This window comes from Mytilus trossulus, chromosome 4 (genome assembly GCF_036588685.1).
Source record: "Mytilus trossulus isolate FHL-02 chromosome 4, PNRI_Mtr1.1.1.hap1, whole genome shotgun sequence".
NCBI lineage: Eukaryota > Metazoa > Mollusca > Bivalvia > Mytilida > Mytilidae > Mytilus > Mytilus trossulus.
The window spans coordinates 30,698,145-30,717,319 of record NC_086376.1 but is presented as its reverse complement, the minus strand read 5'-3'; the positions used below and the strand labels follow the sequence as shown (position 1 = coordinate 30,717,319).

At 33.7% G+C, this 19,175-nt stretch overlaps 1 protein-coding gene across 1 annotated transcript in view; it reads left to right on the top strand.

The window, feature by feature from the left end:
* The window catches only part of LOC134715093 (huntingtin-like), a 67,699-nt gene that overhangs the window by 43,751 nt on the left and 4,773 nt on the right, over nt 1–19,175 (top strand). The window contains exons 33-53 of the mRNA XM_063577000.1: nt 409–512; nt 1,013–1,265; nt 1,812–1,888; nt 3,146–3,278; nt 5,931–6,050; nt 6,670–7,089; nt 7,465–7,636; nt 8,146–8,223; nt 8,723–8,851; nt 9,225–9,401; nt 9,860–9,963; nt 10,453–10,607; nt 11,653–11,721; nt 12,745–12,859; nt 13,131–13,409; nt 16,342–16,497; nt 16,918–17,105; nt 17,462–17,576; nt 17,894–18,039; nt 18,303–18,370; nt 18,587–18,722. Of these exons, the coding sequence (XP_063433070.1) occupies nt 409–512; nt 1,013–1,265; nt 1,812–1,888; nt 3,146–3,278; nt 5,931–6,050; nt 6,670–7,089; nt 7,465–7,636; nt 8,146–8,223; nt 8,723–8,851; nt 9,225–9,401; nt 9,860–9,963; nt 10,453–10,607; nt 11,653–11,721; nt 12,745–12,859; nt 13,131–13,409; nt 16,342–16,497; nt 16,918–17,105; nt 17,462–17,576; nt 17,894–18,039; nt 18,303–18,370; nt 18,587–18,722 (3,194 nt within the window). The remainder of the gene's footprint in view (nt 1–408; nt 513–1,012; nt 1,266–1,811; nt 1,889–3,145; nt 3,279–5,930; nt 6,051–6,669; nt 7,090–7,464; nt 7,637–8,145; nt 8,224–8,722; nt 8,852–9,224; nt 9,402–9,859; nt 9,964–10,452; nt 10,608–11,652; nt 11,722–12,744; nt 12,860–13,130; nt 13,410–16,341; nt 16,498–16,917; nt 17,106–17,461; nt 17,577–17,893; nt 18,040–18,302; nt 18,371–18,586; nt 18,723–19,175) is intronic.

The window sequence follows — 19,175 nt, the reverse complement described above, 5'->3', positions numbered from 1 at the left end:
TTTTCCTTCATAGCCGTTTTCAGAAATGAATTCTGTATCATAAATTTTACTCAAGACCTATATTTTAATAAAGACAATGCTCATTTCTACATTCTGTTTTTACAATTATCACTTCATGTTATGATTTCTGCCTCCAAATATCTTAAAGTGTGTACTGTTATCGAAAAAACTACAGACCCCCCAAAATGGTATCAAAAACACAAAATAGAACGTGCTAATGTTAGTTAGTTGGAAGAAAAGCATGGGCATAGTACATGTATTTACACATTGAAGAAAACATATTAAACAAAAACTGCATATGGCATCAACTTTAGAATATATGATTGGAAAATATATTGAAAAGAAAAGATTATCCCAGTATTAAATATGTTTTGATATACTGAAATAAGTTGTAACTTTAAATTTCAGTGTGAGAATTTGAGTGATGCAGAACAGTTAACTTGGCTAGTGATTAATCATGTTGGAGATTTGATAGAACTGGTTCAGGAATCACCTGTACTGGACTTTGTTAGGTTGGTGAAAATTAAAGTTTTTTGTGCATATTCATTAGGCGCTAAGTATACATAGTATAGCTATTAGAACTGTAATAGTTTATATATTTTACAACTTTTTGTGTGTAAAACTATACCTTTACAACTCAGAATTTAACGTCCCACTCGTGAATAATTCCTTATGGAATTATAGAATTTTGTTATCTCAAATGCAGTTGTTCAATCAATAAAGACATTTTGTAGAATTTGGGACACACAGATCATCCTGCTATAGAGCTTACGTCAAAAATAATTTTACTAGTTTTAATTTAGAACTATTTTACTTTTACACAAGTAATTTGTGATTCTCCACCCAATAAATTCTAGAAATGCTTCTTTCTGTTTTGCCTTTTTGCATAGCTTGTTAAAGGACATCATATTACTCCCAGTAATGAGGAACAATTCAAGATAAAACATATTAATTCTATTCTGCTGTTTCAAAATTGCACAAACATCGAATTAATCCCATATTTACATTGTAGTGCTATACACAGAAACCCAGCAGCTAGCAGTCTATTCATCCAAGCCATCCATGCCAGATGTGGAAATGTAACCAGACCGTCTGTGATAAAAAGAACTTTAAAGTGTTTAGAGGCTATTCATCTGTCTCAGACAGGAGCTTTAATTACTTTGTTAATTGATAAGTTTTTAAACACTCACCATTTAGCAGTTTCTAGGATTTGTGATACCATTTCTTGTCGTCGGGTGGAGCTGTTACTGGCTGATAATGTTGAGGTTAGTACCATGTAGTTTGGATACAGCACTAGATACTGCACAAGAGCAAGTGTATTGTAATATACTTCACAGACTTTATAAATAAGTAGAATTGTGGGAAATAAAGCAGTGATACTAAGTAAACTTGATTTCAGATACATATATATTTTTGATATTCAAATTTTTATTGAAAACTATTCATTTGTTAGATGAAAATGAAAACGTTAAGTACTGATACCTGTGACATTAATTGTTGTGGTGTCATGGAAATCTGCATACAGATTTATGTACAAGATATCAGAATGCATGTTCTTATTATATCAATACGCACCTAATCGCATTATTCGCATTAATAATTTCTGAATTTGCAATAATATACATACAAGTTGGATACATATACTGCAATGAAACATATACCTTTATGGAACCACAGGTTTGTTCTCTATTATCATTCATTTGTTTCAGCCGTACATTTGATATTGTGTCACATCCACTTTGTCTCTTTTAACATTTTGTTCCGGATTTCAAAAGCAATCTCATTATTAATAAATAAAAACTTACTTGTAGGAGGCCAAGATGCAGCTTCCTCTAGAAGATTTAGATAAACTCTTTAGATTTATGGAAACACATTCACTCACAAAGAGGTAGGTTAGATTTACAATAAACCTATAAAAAACATGACTATAAGAATTAGTTTTAAATGGGTTGATAAAAAATTATCAGTTACTTACTCCTTTTTGTAATGCACAAAGAAGCACTCTGCAGCAACTATGTGAGACCCTTATAGGTAGTCAAATGCTGTTATTGTAACAGTAAGGCCAGGATTTTTTAATTTGTTGGTTTACGGATCCGCCGACCCGATTTAACCGATTTCCAAAATAAAAATAAAATCGAATTTTCAGGCTTTTTTTTATTCTCGCCGACCCTAAGAAATGCATTATCCCTGAAAAATAATTAAAATATTCTTTTTTATGAAATAAAATGCATTAATCACTAACAGAAGTGATGACCCTTTCTGTTGTGAAAAATGAAACTTTCAGTTTACATTTCTAAAAATAGACAAATCAATTATTAATGACCTTGAAATGTTGTTTGCGCAAATAATTTTGCGGAATGAAACCTGTGTTTAAAACCAATTACACAATAAGTTCGTTTCCCTTATTTGTCACCAGTCCGTAAGATGCATGTTCTCATATAAATAGACTTGTCCAAATGTGGACAGGTGGAAGTTCAAGACATCAAGTTAAAATACTGAATTTTAACAAATCATTTGATATTTTCTTGTTTCATAGATAATAAAAAAAATATCGTCCATTTGGATAAAAAAACGGGAATGCATGACAACAGATTATTTAACCTGATATTCTCGTTTTTCCAATGGACGAGTCTATTACGTTTTTGACACGTGTGTTGAAACTTATTTTCGTACGACGTTTTTACTTTTTTTTCTTTATCAGTTTTCGTGCTTATTATTTTTCACCAAGTTTTGATTAAAAGCTAAGTCAAATAACTGACGTGAATCTGTTTTTCTTGTTTGTGAATTGACGATTTAATTTCGTCTTTGTCAGTGTACCCCCCCTTTTTTTACGGGAAATTATTAGACAATGTCATGCGATGTTTACAGCTGAGCAATAATAATTATCAAACTAAAATTTAAGAACGATGAAAAAATAGTATTACAAACATATATTGGAAAGGTGAAATATATTTTTATTTTGCATATCAGTTTTCTGTCTTGAAAGATCTTTTTTTTCTTTTTTTTCCGACCGACCGACCCGACTTTTTCATGGAGAAAATCCGTAAACCAACAAATTAAAAAACCGTGGCCTAATTAATTGTTATGCCAAACATTGTACAAATCTATTATCTTTATACAATTTGCTTTTTTGTTTTATTTACAGACATGCAAGATTGTTGTCTTTGTTGAAGAAGTTTAGATGTAAAATTAGTCCAGATGACAATGTGTCCTTCTCTACAGATAGACCACATCCGATTACACTACCAGATAAAGTTACAGATATCCAACCTAACAAGGTAAGTCCAGATGACAATGTGTCCTTCTCTACAGATAGACCACATCCGATTACACTACCAGATAAAGTTACAGATATCCAACCTAACAAGGTAAGTCCAGATGACAATGTGTCCTTCTCTACAAATAGACCACATCCAATTACACTACCAGATAAAGTTACAGATATCCAACCTAACAAGGTAAGTCCAGATGACAATGTGTCCTTCTCTACAGATAGACCACATCCAATTACACTACCAGATAAAGTTACAGATATCCAACCTAACAAGGTAAGTCCAGATGACAATGTGTCCTTCTCTACAGATAGACCACATCCAATTACACTACCAGATAAAGTTACAGATATCCTACCTAACAAGGTAAGTCCAGATGACAATGTGTCTTTCTCTACAGATAGACCACATCCCATTACACTACCAGATAAAGTGACAGATATCCAACCTAACAAGGTAAGTCCAGATGACAATGTGTCCTTCTCTACAGATAGACCACATCCCATTACACTACCAGATAAAGTTACAGATATCCAACCTAACAAGGTAAGTCCAGATGACAAAGTGTCCTTCTCTACAGATAGACCACATCCAATTACACTACCAGATAAAGTTACAGATATCCTACCTAACAAGGTAAGTCCAGATGACAATGTGTCCTTCTCTACAGATAGACCACATCCCATTACACTACCAGATAAAGTTACAGATATCCAACCTAACAAGGTAAGTCCAGATGACAATGTGTCCTTCTCTACAGATAGACCACATCCCATTACACTACCAGATAAAGTTACAGATATCCAACCTAACAAGGTAAGTCCAGATGACAATGTGTCTTTCTCTACAGATAGACCACATCCAATTACACTACCAGATAAAGTTACAGATATCCTACCTAACAAGGTAAGTCCAGATGACAATGTGTCCTTCTCTACAGATAGACCACATCCCATTACACTACCAGATAAAGTTACAGATATCCTACCTAACAAGGTAAGTCCAGATGACAATGTGTCTTTCTCTACAGATAGACCACATCCAATTACACTACCAGATAAAGTAACAGATATCCTACCTAACAAGGTAAGTCCAGATGACAATGTGTCCTTCTCTACAGATAGACCACATCCAATTACACTTCCAGATAAAGTTACAGATATCCTACCTAACAAGGTAAGTCCAGATGACAATGTGTCTTTCTCTACAGATAGACCACATCCAATTACACTACCAGATAAAGTTACAGATATCCAACCTAACAAGGTAAGTCCAGATGACAATGTGTCCTTCTCTACAGATAGACCACATCCAATTACACTACCAGATAAAGTTACAGATATCCTACCTAACAAGGTAAGTCCAGATGACAATGTGTCCTTCTCTACAGATAGACCACATCCAATTACACTACCAGATAAAGTGACAGACATCCAACCTAACAAGGTAAGTCCAGATGACAATGTGTCCTTCTCTACAGATAGACCACATCCAATTACACTACCAGATAAAGTTACAGATATCCTACCTAACAAGGTAAGTCCAGATGACAATGTGTCCTTCTCTACAGATAGACCACATCCAATTACACTACCAGATAAAGTAACAGATATCCTACCTAACAAGGTAAGTCCAGATGACAATGTGTCCTTCTCTACAGATAGACCACATCCAATTACACTACCAGATAAAGTTACAGATATCCAACCTAACAAGGTAAGTCCAGATGACAATGTGTCCTTCTCTACAGATAGACCACATCCAATTACACTACCAGATAAAGTTACAGATATCCTACCTAACAAGGTAAGTCCAGATGACAATGTGTCCTTCTCTACAGATAGACCACATCCGATTACACTACCAGATAAAGTTACAGATATCCAACCTAACAAGGTAAGTCCAGATGACAATGTGTCCTTCTCTACAGATAGACCACATCCCATTACACTACCAGATAAAGTTACAGATATCCTACCTAACAAGGTAAGTCCAGATGACAATGTGTCCTTCTCTACAGATAGACCACATCCAATTACACTACCAGATAAAGTTACAGATATCCTACCTAACAAGGTACAATAAAGGTTAACAGTGAATGTGATATACATAGAGACAATTATCAGTGTAAACTCTATAAAGCTCTGATAAAAATCAGTGTGGAAAGGACATATTATTCTACATTTCTTACAGTGGGATACAGGTTTTTTCATTTGGGCATAATACCAGAAAATTGACTATATATCTTGAATTTGTTTTTGTCTAAACGTTATTTTTATAGATCACCTGAATCTGCCTCTGTTTGTCTGTTTAAGTGAATTTTAAATGACTTTCCTGCTTCAATTTTCTGAAAAGCAAACAACAAGTGGAAAATATCTGTTGTTATTTGTTATATAGACCTTCAAAAATATTCAACCACATAATGCCAAGAAGAAGCCATAATGAATAATAAAAAAAACTTCTGTATCTGTATGAATTTAACACTTATGTTATTATATTAACATGAAACTAAGTTACATATATCAGTTCTAATGTGAGGTTTTTAAGTTGAACGCCAAATTATGATTTTGACTTCAATTTCACAGTTCACTAAATATAGAACGGATACAAGACAGTAGGTGCACCAATTTAAAACAGCTTAATATTTTATCATTTCAGGAATGTTTTATATCTGTAGTAAAGGAGCAATGCTATAGGCCAGACTGTGATACAAGGGAGTGTGCTCATCTGTTAAAACAGCTTGATTATGCTGATATATTGTCCATAACAATGACAAAGGTAAGATAGCATGTTCATGAGAAGTTAGTGGATAATAAAGTACATTAAAAGGGGAGACAACTTGGACCATTAGAGAAAGAAAAAAATAATTTATTTCATTATAGAAATAAGGAGATATGGTATGACCGCCAACTAGCCAACTATCTACCACACAGCCTTCAACAATGAGGAAAACCAATTCTATATAGTTGGCTATAAAATGCCCTACCATGAAAAATATGAAACAATTCAATTGAGAAAACTAAGAGTCTTATAAATAACAAAACAAAATATATTTTAAAATAAATATAACCGACATAAATCAATGACAGTATCTAACTACATGCTGCTGACTAGGGACTGGCAAATAAAGAATATGATGGGGTTAAACATGGTTGAAGGTGCCAACCCTCCCCTTACCTCTGACAGTGGTGTCAAAATGAAATTTGTATTTACAATATTCTTTAGTATTGTGGGTTTGTGCTAGTTGTATTATTAATTTTAGATATTCTTTATTTTGATTTATGATTTGGGGTACTTGATCTATATCTTGAATGTATACATGTATTTCCAACAAATAGTTAATTTTTCTTTTAAGTTAGGGTTTGAAGATTCTTAATTTGAACTATTGTCTTTCTAGGAATTCTGTTTAAGTATACTTAGAGAATGCCTATACCTAGGAGCCTATCAGACCATGATGAAGGACAATGAGACGGTCATTGTATTAGATCAAGAGGGAAACCGTGTGTTATTAGAACCAGAGTTTGATCCATTGTTTCAGGCTGCTCAACTGACATTAAACAGACACTTTAATAATATTGTCAATCTATTACCTATTCCACATCAAATATTAACTTTTGAAAAAGCTGTCCTTAGACAGTCACGCTATGAGGAGAAATTAGAGGATATTTTAACTGATTCTTCTTGGATTGAAATGATATTTTCATTGACAAACTCTTTAACTGTGTACTTACAAGCTTTATCAACATTCCCATGGCAACCAGAAGTGCCAGCAGAATCTGTCTGTGATATTTGTAGATTTTGTGTTTTGTCAGCTGAGGTAAACATTATTTAACAGTTAGAATTTGTTTAGTTATTTTTTTAAATTTTGCATTCCATCAGGTTTTCTGAAAAAAAGTTTATTTGTTACAATGGCAACATTTCAATAATTTTTCTCAGGTACTAGATTACAAGGATTTCTGAAATTTTGTTTCATGTTTTATATAAGTCAGCTAAATTATGCGATGGGTTTTCAGATTCATCACTCAACATCTTCCTGTTTTACCAAAATATCTGGGCAGTAGCTCGCAGTTTCGCTTGTTTATTTCTGATATAATTTTTACTTAGAACTACCATTACCCCACTTAGTTGTTACTTTAATAGTGCATTTTATGTAATTGACCATGACCTTTCTTGTTTTCATTTCTCTCTATAGGTTATAGACTGGATGTTGCATCATAACCAACTACCAACATCTGAACAGCTGAGTTCCTGTTTACATTGTGTGTCACTTGTCCTACAGAGTTTACAGCTCTCACAACAAGTAGATAAACAAGTCACATGGTTGTGTTCATTGGTATCCATGGTTTATCAGGTTGTATTATCATGTGAGTACTGGCTTTCATTATCACTGAACTAGTCTAGTATATATTTGTTTAGGGGCCAGCTGAAGGACGCCTCCGGGTGTGGGAATTTCTCCTTACATTGAAGACCTGTTGGTGACCTTCTGCTGTTGTTTTTTTCTATGGCTTGGTTGTAGTCTCTTTGATACATTCCCCATTTCCATTCTCAATTTTATTGTTTTATTGAAAACTATGTGAAACTCATAATGTCAGCATTAGAATTTAATACTGAAATGGAATAAAAATGGCTATATTCCTGCAAAGCTGAACAGTCAGTTAGTTAGTATGGCCTTTCAGGGCTGATTTCTATAATATAGAAACTAGTTAATCAAAATTACCAGCTTTCATTTTATTCCACTTACTGGTAACTTTTAACTTAATGATTACCAAGGTATCTAAACATTGACAATATATGTAAACTTCTATTTGTTAGCAATTGAAAAAAATAGATACAAGATATCACAATATCAATATGGGTTTGGGTTTTTTTTCAGATGAAGTATTACCTGGTGAAAAGCTGATTAAATCTCCAGCTCATGATACGTCTGAAGACCAAGATACTGAACAAAGTGGTATGTTGATACAGTATAATAGATAATGTGCACCACTAGAAATCTTCAGGTAAAATGCATCATTGGGTTGTTGTTTCATTGAGATATCCACATCAACTTTAATCATATATGATGTTGTATATCTGTCAAATGGAATGTTTTGATTCATTATTACAGTTTGAGTCTTTGACAGTGCTTGCCATTATTTGTTGAACATGATATTCCTTTTTTTCTGTAACAAATGTCCAAAGAAATATAAGAGTACATAATTCAATGATGCAATTTGAATCTGCCAAAATAAAAACATATATGGAATTGCAAAAGATGTATCCAAATGCCTCAACCTAATGTAATGAAACATGTACACAATGCTTATTACCAACAAAACTCAGATTAAGTTTGAACTGGACATTTCACTTTTATGGTTCCCTTTAAAACTATATATGCAAGCATGGGCATCATCTGTGTCCCATGGATACATTCTCTATTTATTGAAATTTTTTTTAATTTTTATTTGTAGATTTGCAGCAAATAATTAAAGCCTGTGATAGAGTTTCTGATTTAATTATCTGTCTCCATACCAGATTAAAAGGACCATCTAACTTACTACCTTCATTTGTTGCTGATCACATCAAAAATATCATCTTAGGTTAGTAATAGATATAGAAACTTTACACACATTATACATGTTAAATGACTAAGACAAATATTATAGATAAAATAATTTACACTATATATTCTAATATTCTAAATTCATCATGAGAAAATCCAAAATTAAACTGAATTAATAAGAGAGAGACTCATAATTTCATTACATGTTCCTTTAGCTTCAATGTATTGTACTTTATATTCATGCTGGTGCTCCTAAGAAAAGAGGAAGATACAGACCATACACACTTACTTGCGATTTCAGAATTAGTTTTAACTCATATGGAGTCATTTTTCTGCTGAAGAATATTAAAATGTGTTCCAACTTTTCCTGCACATTATTTTATTTGAATGTGAATTGTACTTTTACCTAGGTTTGAGTAGACAGTCCGTCATCAACAGTTATGCCAGAGTACCTGGTATTGTATGGAAGATAGGATGGACACCAACCCCAACAGGAGAACCTAGGACACAGTTACCTCCCTTACCTCTAGATTTACTACAGGATAAAGATGTTTTAAAGGAATTTGTCTTCCGAATAAACACATTTGGTAATATTTGCTTTGGCATTTTATAAAGACAGTAGGAAAGTAAAGTAAAACAAGAATTTTAAATGAATAAGAACTGTAAGTAGACTAAAAGACAGAATACATCGTATGAAAATAAATATTAGTTGTTGACATGATATACACAGTTTCTATAATTGGACTGATGAAAAAGATACAATTCTAATGGGTGTTCAGATTTAAGCATGAATATATTTTTATAAAGCAGAAGCTGACTCTTGCAATTAGGAACAAGACCAAAATATGTCTGGAACTGCATGTGATTGATAGATGTCACATGTATACTAAAGCATTATACTGAACAGTCCCTTTCATTGAAGCCAAGAAAACTAGAATGAAAATCTTTCTTATAAATTTTCAAGATATGTGTATGGAGAAATGTATTAATTTTCCAGAAAGTGGGTTAAAAGAATGCTAGTGCCTTATAAATGTTTTATCTGCAGGTTGGATAAGTAGACAACAATTTGAAGAGACATGGATGAGTTTGTTACCAATACTTAACCCTGTAAGAGTGGATGAAGAGACAGAAGAAATTAATAGTCCTGAGGTAGGTTTTAGTGTCAGCTTGATTACATAGATTACAAAATGTATTATGGATATTAAAACTGAGACCAATACAAGTCCCAGGGATAATATTTTAGTTCAAGTAATGAATTTTCAAAGCATGTTCTCCTCAACAAGATTATAATGTGATGAAATTATTTTGATTCCAGACTTGGGGTAATTGTAATTGTAATCGTTAATCAGCTGTAATTGATTACAATAGATTTAACATAGTTTTAACTAGTAACTTTATTTCATCCATATTCAAACTTCCATAAACTGCACCTTGGAATACATATAAATTATGAAAGAGGTCAGAAGACAAACAAAAAAACTCTTGATTATGATATTTCTTTATTAAATTTAATTCAAAATAATTCAGAGATCATTGGTGATAAAGTGTAATGTACATATGTAGTGAAATTTGGTTTTTATTTAAATAGAAGAAGTTTAATTTGAAGTTATCAAATAATCATATGATTGTAATTTTCAGGAAGAAGTAGAAAAATCACAGTGTATGGTGATAGCAGTAAAATGTGTGACCTCAATGTTACTACATTCAACTTTGACCCCTGTACCTGGTAACCCTAGCAACAGTAACTTTGAAATGAGACCCAGAGATAAACCACTAGGGTTTTTACATACAAGGTACTGTGAATTCATTATTATTCGTTTGATACCAATTTTCCTTGATTTCATAGGAACAGTTGAACCACGAAATTAAATATTCAATGAATGACAAATTTTCTTATGGCTTGTATGCAGACTTCCGCAAAACCACAAAATCAAATATCTACGAACTTGTAAATTTTCCTCAATCCACGAAAATTGGTACCCACGAAAATAAATGAATCCACACTAGTTAACAGTATAAAAGTTATGAATTGGTCGTGTGATGAAGCTGACCGATTTTATCCTCAAATATATTCACACAAAGCAAACCTTTCTTATGCTTGTTGATTTCAAGAAAAACCTTTTGACTATTAACTTTCAATCCTGAAAATCACCTTTACAACTGTTTTTGTATCAGATTCAATTATGTCCTTCTTGTTACCTTGAAAATGTGAATACTACTCAATCATACGTTCAGCAATGTTTTAGAAATTAGTATGAACTCACTTTGATAAATACTCTCAGACAATAATACCCTGCCAATTTTTATACCCCCGCTTTAAAAAAGGGGGGGTATACTGTTTTACCTCTGTCTGTCCGTCAGTCAGTCCGTCCCATGAATATTTTTCGTCGCATTTTTCTCAGGAACTACAATACAAGGATTTCTGAAATTTGGTTTCAGGGTTTATCTAATTCAGCTATACTGTGTGATGCGTTTTCAGATTGATCACTTGACAACTTCCTGTTTACCGAACACTTGTATGATTTTACACATGATAGCCAAGTTGAAAATTTTCGTCACACTTTTCTCAGGAACTACAATACAAGGATTTCTGAAATTTGGTTTCAGGATTTATATATGTCAGCTATACCGTGTGATGCGTTTTCAGATTCATCACTCGACAACTTCCCCAACACTTGCATATTTTACACTATATATATTATCCACTTCCGGCAGGGGTATCATCAGTGAGCAGTAGCTCGCAGTTTCACTTGTTTTTTTTATATAAATACATTGTTTTTTAAATGCAACTTCTATTAAAACTTTGATTGAATTCCAAAACCAACTTTTTGATTTTAGATGTGGTAAAAAGTTAACGTCTATTAGAGGTGTGATAGAACAAGAAGTACAGAATCTTTACAATAGAAGGTTTGTATTGAATAAAGATAAGACTGTTAGGTTGAAAATTTCCTATGTTGTTATTAAGAACATCACAAATTCTCATATCTTTGGATTTTCTGTGACAGGAATTTTCCTTACATTTGAAATTTTGATGCTGGTTAATTCCTTATCATAGATATTGTAACTTTTTACTTGCATTGATATTTTTTTTGCCCTATAAATTCAAGTTATTGATTTCCTGTTTGTATGTATAACAAGGAAAACTTTGTTTTATGTCACTAGCTGCACTATAAGCAATATCCTAGCAACCATTTTTTTGGCAGTAAAATACACATGCCACTTGCAGGGTTTCAAACTAACAATCTTAGTGTTGTTAGACTTGTGGTAGATGTATCAGAATTTCTTCCACCACTCAGCCACCGAGGCCCCAGATAATCCAAAGGAAAAAAATAGTCAAGCATTAGCTGGTGGCCCAAAAATGTCACCCACAACCATTCATTCAAATTTATAAAAGGAGTACACAATTACGTCATAATATATATACTGTTTTAACAAAAAGGATGAAAAATACAGAATTTTGGTAGTTTTCTATCCTTATTTCCATTGTGGAAACAATGTGCGCAGCCAAGAAACAACACAATAATTTAACAGAAGCTTTACTGTAACTATTGACAGAATCTCACCAAAATTAAAGTTGTTTCTTGGGTGTGCATATACTTTTCAATTTAAACTATGCTTAAAATTTGATGATAAACAAGGAAAATCATGAAATTTTACATACAAAATATGCAAATTAAGTCATGATTTGTTGCCAAGGTATCTTGGTCAATGTCAAATTTGTTTTGCTTTTCTGAATATCTTGTACCTTAGTCCAAGTTTTCAGTTATTTAATAATATGTATGATAACTTTTAAATTTGCAGTTATTTTTGGGCCAAATGTGGGCCTTATTGCCCCTATTCCTTTGATAAGAAAAATAAATGTGATAATTTACTGATAACTGATAACCTTTTCATTTGTTATTAAAAGTTTTCTACATTTTATATTTTCAGTAATAGTAGACAGTTGTATTATAATGGTGGGAAAGATGATAACAAACTTCTGAGATATATGTTTGATAGTAACTTAGAGAGAGAATTAGGGGTAGAGAACTTTAATTTAGGACAGGTCAGTTGTTACAATGTACTCATAATTTAAAATGATCTGTCTTATATTCAATATGAATTCCTTTGTATGAAGTAATTGCAGATAATAAATTTGAATACTGTAAAAAAAAAGAAAATGCAACTTAAGATTGAAAATAGAATTTCATGAAAATCAGCTAGCATGCATGAAAAAAATGCATGTTTAATCAGTGTAAAAATCCCCAAAATAATGTTAAATTTTCATTTCTCTAATGCCCATTTTGGCAATGTTTGATGATCTTTATATTTTACAGATATCAGTTGAAGGTATTTGGTCTGTCGTTGGAGCCCTCAGTACCAGAATTGTGGAATCTGATACCTCAGAGTCTCCTGACAGTACCCCAGAATCAGTCCAGACAAGTAAACAACAGTTTCCATTGATAACCATAGAGAAGAGAGAAAGGTCCATGACATTCAGTAGTATAGATATAAACTCCTGTCTACAATTCCTACTGGACCTGTATGGTCAGTGGCTGTCCAGTAGTGCTAGTCCTAAACCTCCTCTCATGTTGAGGAACGAAGTTATCAAATCAGTAAGTACATGTATGGTCAGTGGCTGTCCAGTAGTGCTAGTCCTAAACCTCCTCTCATGTTGAGGAATGAAGTTATCAAATCAGTAAGTACATGTATGGTCAGTGGCTGTCCAGTAGTGCTAGTCCTAAACCTCCTCTCATGTTGAGGAATGAAGTTATTAAATCAGTAAGTACATGTATGGTCAGTGGCTGTCCAGTAGTGCTAGTCCTGAACCTCCTCTCATGTTGAGGAACGAAGTTATCAAATCAGTAAGTACATGTATGGTCAGTGGCTGTCCAGTAGTGCTATTCCTAAACCTCCTCTTATGTTGAGGAACGAAGTTATCAAATCAGTAAGTACATGTATGGTCAGTGGCTGTCCAGTAGTGCTAGTCCTAAACCTCCTCTTATGTTGAGGAACGAAGTTATCAAATCAGTAAGTACATGTATGGTCAGTGGCTGTCCAGTAGTGCTAGTCCTAAACCTCCTCTCATGTTGAGGAACGAAGTTATCAAATCAGTAAGTACATGTATGGTCAGTGGCTGTCCAGTAGTGCTAGTCCTAAACCTCCTCTCATGTTGAGGAACGAAGTTATCAAATCAGTAAGTACATGTATGGTCATTGGCTGTCCAGTAGTGCTAGTCCTAAACCTCCTCTCATGTTGAGGAACGAAGTTATCAAATCAGTAAGTACATGAATGGTCAGTGGCTATCCAGTAGTGCTAGTCCTAAACCTCTTCTCATGTTGAGGAACAAAGTTATTAAATCAGTAAGTACATGTATGGTCAGTGGCTGTCCAGTAGTGCTAGTCCTAAACCTCCACTCATGTTGAGGAACGAAGTTATCAAATCAGTAAGTACATGTATGGTCAGTGGCTGTCCAGTAGTGCTAGTCCTAAACCTCCACTCATGTTGAGGAACGAAGTTATCAAATCAGTAAGTACATGAATGGTCAGTGGCTGTCCAGTAGTGCTGGTCCTAAACCTCCTCTTATGTTGAGGCAAGAAGTTATCAAATCAGTAAGTACATGTATGGTCAGTGGCTGTCCAGTAGTGCTAGTCCTAAACCTCCTCTTATGTTGAGGAACGAAGTTATTGAATCAGTAAGTACATGTATGGTCATTGGCTGTCCAGTAGTGCTAGTCCTAAACCTCCTCTTATGTTGAGGAATGAAGTTATCAAATCAGTAAGTACATGTATGGTCAGTGGCTGTCCAGTAGTGCTAGTCCTAAACCTCCTCTCATGTTGAGGAATGAAGTTATTAAATCAGTAAGTACATGTATGGTCAGTGGCTGTCCAGTAGTGCTAGTCCTAAACCTCCACTCATGTTGAGAAATGAAGTCATCAAATAAGTAAGTACATGTATGGTCAGTGGCTGTCCAGTAGTGCTAGTCCTAAACCTCCACTCATGTTGAGGAACGAAGTTATTAAATCAGTAAGTACATGTATGGTCAGTGGCTGTCCAGTAGTGCTAGTCCTAAACCTCCACTCATGTTGAGGAACAAAGTTATTAAATCAACAAGTACATGTATGGTCAGTGGCTGTCCAGTAGTGCTAGTCCTAAACCTCCACTCATGTTGAGGAACGAAGTTATCAAATCAGTAAGTACATGTATGGTCAGTGGCTGTCCAGTAGTGCTAGTCCTAAACCTCCACTTATGTTGAGGAATGAAGTTATCAAATCAGTAAGTACATGTATGGTCAGTGGCTGTCCAGTAGTGCTAGTCCTAAACCTCCTCTCATGTTGAGGAATGAATTTATTAAATCAGTAAGTACATGTATGGTCAGTGGCTGTCCAGTAATGCTAGTCCTAAACCTCCACTCATGTTGAGGAACGAAGTTATTAAATCAGTAAGTACATGTATGGTCAGTGGCTGTCCAGTAGTGCGTCCTAAACCTCCTCTCATGTTGAGGAACGAAGTTATTAAATCAGTAAGTACATGTATGGTCAGTGGCTGTCCAGTAGTGCTAGTCCTAAACCTCCACTCATGTTGAGGAACGAAGTTATTAAATCAGTAAGTACATGTATGGTCAGTGGCTGTCCAGTAGTGCTAGTCCTAAACCTCCACTCATGTTGAGGAATGAAGTCATCAAATCAGTAAGTACATGTATGGTCAGTGACTGTCCAGTAGTGCTAGTCCTAAACCTCCACTCATGTTGAGGAACGAAGGTATTAAATCAGTAAGTACATGTATGGTCAGTGGCTGTCCAGTAGTGCTAGTCCTAAACCTCCTCTCATGTTAAGGAATGAAGTTATTAAATCAGTAAGTACATGTATGGTCAGTGGTCTTCTTAAAATTGCCATTAACTACACTTAATATTTCTATATCATCATTTTCAATCTACTAACTACCTGATAAAGGTTTTCCTAAGTTGAATAGATTGAGAATATAGTGACATTGTCAGATGCCATTAAGGTTGCTTAGGAAAATAGCGATATTACAGATCATCTATGGTCTTGAAACTTGTGGATGTTTTTCAGTTACATTTTTTTCTCAGGGCTATAGTCCTTTGTTGAGGTTGTACTCAAAACATGTTCCTTTTCAGAATCATAGACAATCTATAAGAATACTGTATGGCCAGTACATGTCCAGATCTGTTAACCTAAATTCTATAATTAATGAACTCAATCAGTGAGTACATTGGCAAGGTAATCCCTTATTGTAAATTTAAACCTCCATTTGGAAATTTCACTCAATGTGGCTTAATTCAGTGAATGAATTATGTATCTATTTTTGTTTGCACTATCAATGTAAGTAGATAGGGTTTTAACCATTCTTTCTAATAGCATATGACACATCTTCACATAAGAATGCTGGCAATACCCATTAAAATGAAGAACCAGATAGCTAACTCATCCCTGCTTTGTTTAAAGGTTGTCTGCCTATCTGATGTGTATGTTGAGAGAGACCAGTGTGATGGAGATCCAACTAACTCATTCTCTTCTTTGTTTTAAGGTTGTATGTCTATCTGATGTGTATGTTGAGAGAGACCAGTATGATTGGATGTTAAACATTTTATTGGAGACACAGAAGATCCACCCCTCAGAGGATGAGATGATTAATCAGTATATTAATGTAGGACTCTGTAAAGCTGCTGCAGTAGTGGGGGTGGTAAGTTTGTATATCTCTCCTCTTCATACTTTGCTTCAGTTATTGCATAAACATTCAAATATTTTTTTCTGTATTGAATATTGATGATCAGACATTTCTTTTTTTCAGAGAAATTAATTTTGATGGTCAGATCTTGCTTACCAGTTATTGATTGTAGTTAATATACACTTTTATCAATGCACATAATATGATGGTATTTCAGTTAAATAAGTTTATGTCATAATGCAAAACATCTTTTGATTTCACTTTGGATAACAATAGCGTAAAAATAACAAACAAGATGTGGGATATTGCATATTTAGTTCGTTACACAAAATCCAACATCAAAATTTAAAAGCTAGAAACTGAAAAAATATTTTGTTAAGGAACAATGTGTTCATTGCTGCTCTTCATATAAAATTGTTTATCATCAATTTACAGGACAGTTCTGTTGCTTCCAAGATAATGACTATACTAGATTATGGACTGAAGACCCCACACTTACCTAGCAGGATATCAGCATTACATGGGATCCTGTACTTACTAGAGGCAGGGATACAGGAGACCACCAAACAAATCATCCCATTGGCCACTGACTTCCTCTTGAAAAATCTTTCATCAGTAAACCAGTAAATATATATCATCTGCATTTTAATTGCCCTTGTTTTAAATTGACATATTTATTGTAGTTTAAATTGTAAGAATGAATACTTGCATTATGTCCAGTGGGAAATATTTCAAGATGATGCTGATCTGATATGAAATTTGAAGTTAACTCATTAGAAATTGCTTTAAAATGTTCTTATCCTAAACTGATAATGTTATTCCTGTATAATGTGTTCTTAGTGTGGAAGACTATGTGTATGTAGTCAGAAATAAGTTCATGGTAAACAATGAATGCCATTCCTATGTTGGTGATGAAGGTCTAATAAATGAACTTAGTGTGCAGTGATTAGTTTGTACATGTAATTGGTTTATTTTACAGGACATGTATAACAAGCCAAACCTATGTTCTGACAATGTGGGCAACAGCATTCTACATCATGGAAAACTATCATGTGGATCTCAAAGATTTAGAATTTCCAAGCAAAATATTACAGGTAAAAGTGTTCTTCATTGTTAAAAAAAGATCGAATATTAATATGAAGTTGCCCCTTTTTTTGGCAGGCAAAGTTTGCTTTCTATAACAGATTTTAGGTTGTGTTTAACTGAAGATTTTAAGCAAAAAAGAAATCGTTCAAATTCACCAGTTGCAAAAATGTTTTGTAACACCTAATGGACATCCGCATTCAAATTTGGCATAAAAAAAAATTGTTAGACACCACAAAGCAAACGTGCGTTATTCTTTATTGTGTAAACCCAATCCTGATCCTCATGTATTACCATTGCTTCAATTCAACAACTTTGTGTTTTGTAGTTTGCAGTAACAACAGCTTCAGGAAACGAAGAGAGTGTATCTACCGCTGTCTATCTAGCTATATTGAAAGGTCTAGAGAGACTCCTATTGACAGATGTATTGTCACAACAAGATTCAGAAGTCATCATGAAGTTAGGTGTAGATAGGTACTATAGATTTCTAAAGGACCTCTTAAAACCTATACATATACTCAGTTATACCAATGCATGCAGATACTTCATTTTCTTGCATCAAATTAAATCCTGTTCATACTCAAATATCAAACAAAATATTCCTTGATCCCTTTTATCATATCATTTATGTTTCAATATTTAAAAAAAAAAGAGTCCACAAAGACATGAAAGTAATGTCTAGCTTCATCTTTGATTTACCTAGTAGGTATACTAACATTTTGTATATGCTTTTGTAGACTGTGTCTTCCTAGTCCACAAAGATCTTTAGCAGCCCTTGGTTTGGTGTTTACTTGTATGTATTCTGGTAAGTCACAAATATGTTGCATGTTCTGGAGAGTAACAAATCTGTAGCACTTTTTATTTACACATTCTCTTGTTTGTGTCTCTGAAAGAAAAACACTCTGTTACAGTTCTTCTCTTTATAAATATAGTATTTATATTATTTAGTTAAACTGTATGCCCCGTGAGAGCAAAAAAAATTTCTAAGCTAACATATATTTATTATCTTTTTGTACACTAGGTAAGCAGTATGACCAATACAGCCCAGTACCCAGAGATACCTCTAAGAATACAAGTGCCTATAACTTTGATGCTGTCTATCAGGATCCAGAATCTCTGATATTAGCTATGGAAAGAGTTACTGTTCTATTTGATAGGTGAGTGAGGAAAATACAGTTTGTAAAAGAAAACATATGTGTCTTACTTCATATGATTGTAAAGTTGATTGACTGATGGCTGCTTGACATATTGTGGTATATTTCACATACATCTATATAATTCTTGTGACAATATGTAAACACCAAAGGAATATGCATTGGCCATTGCTTTGCTTAATACTATAATGAGGAACTTGTTTTTTTTAATGTCTCAATTCACATGAGTATATTTAGTAGGTAGTTACTTTACTTAGTCTGACCTGAATTGAATACTGAAGCAGAGTAGAAAGTAATAATAAATCTATATTTACCATTGTCTACAATTATACCCTTGACCTACCACGAGTAAATGGAAATTTTACCACAAAACAATTGAGGTTTTTCTGACTCCAGATGAGTACCAGTTGTATGTTTTAACAGATATTTGTTATTATTTTATGTCAACTTTGTCAG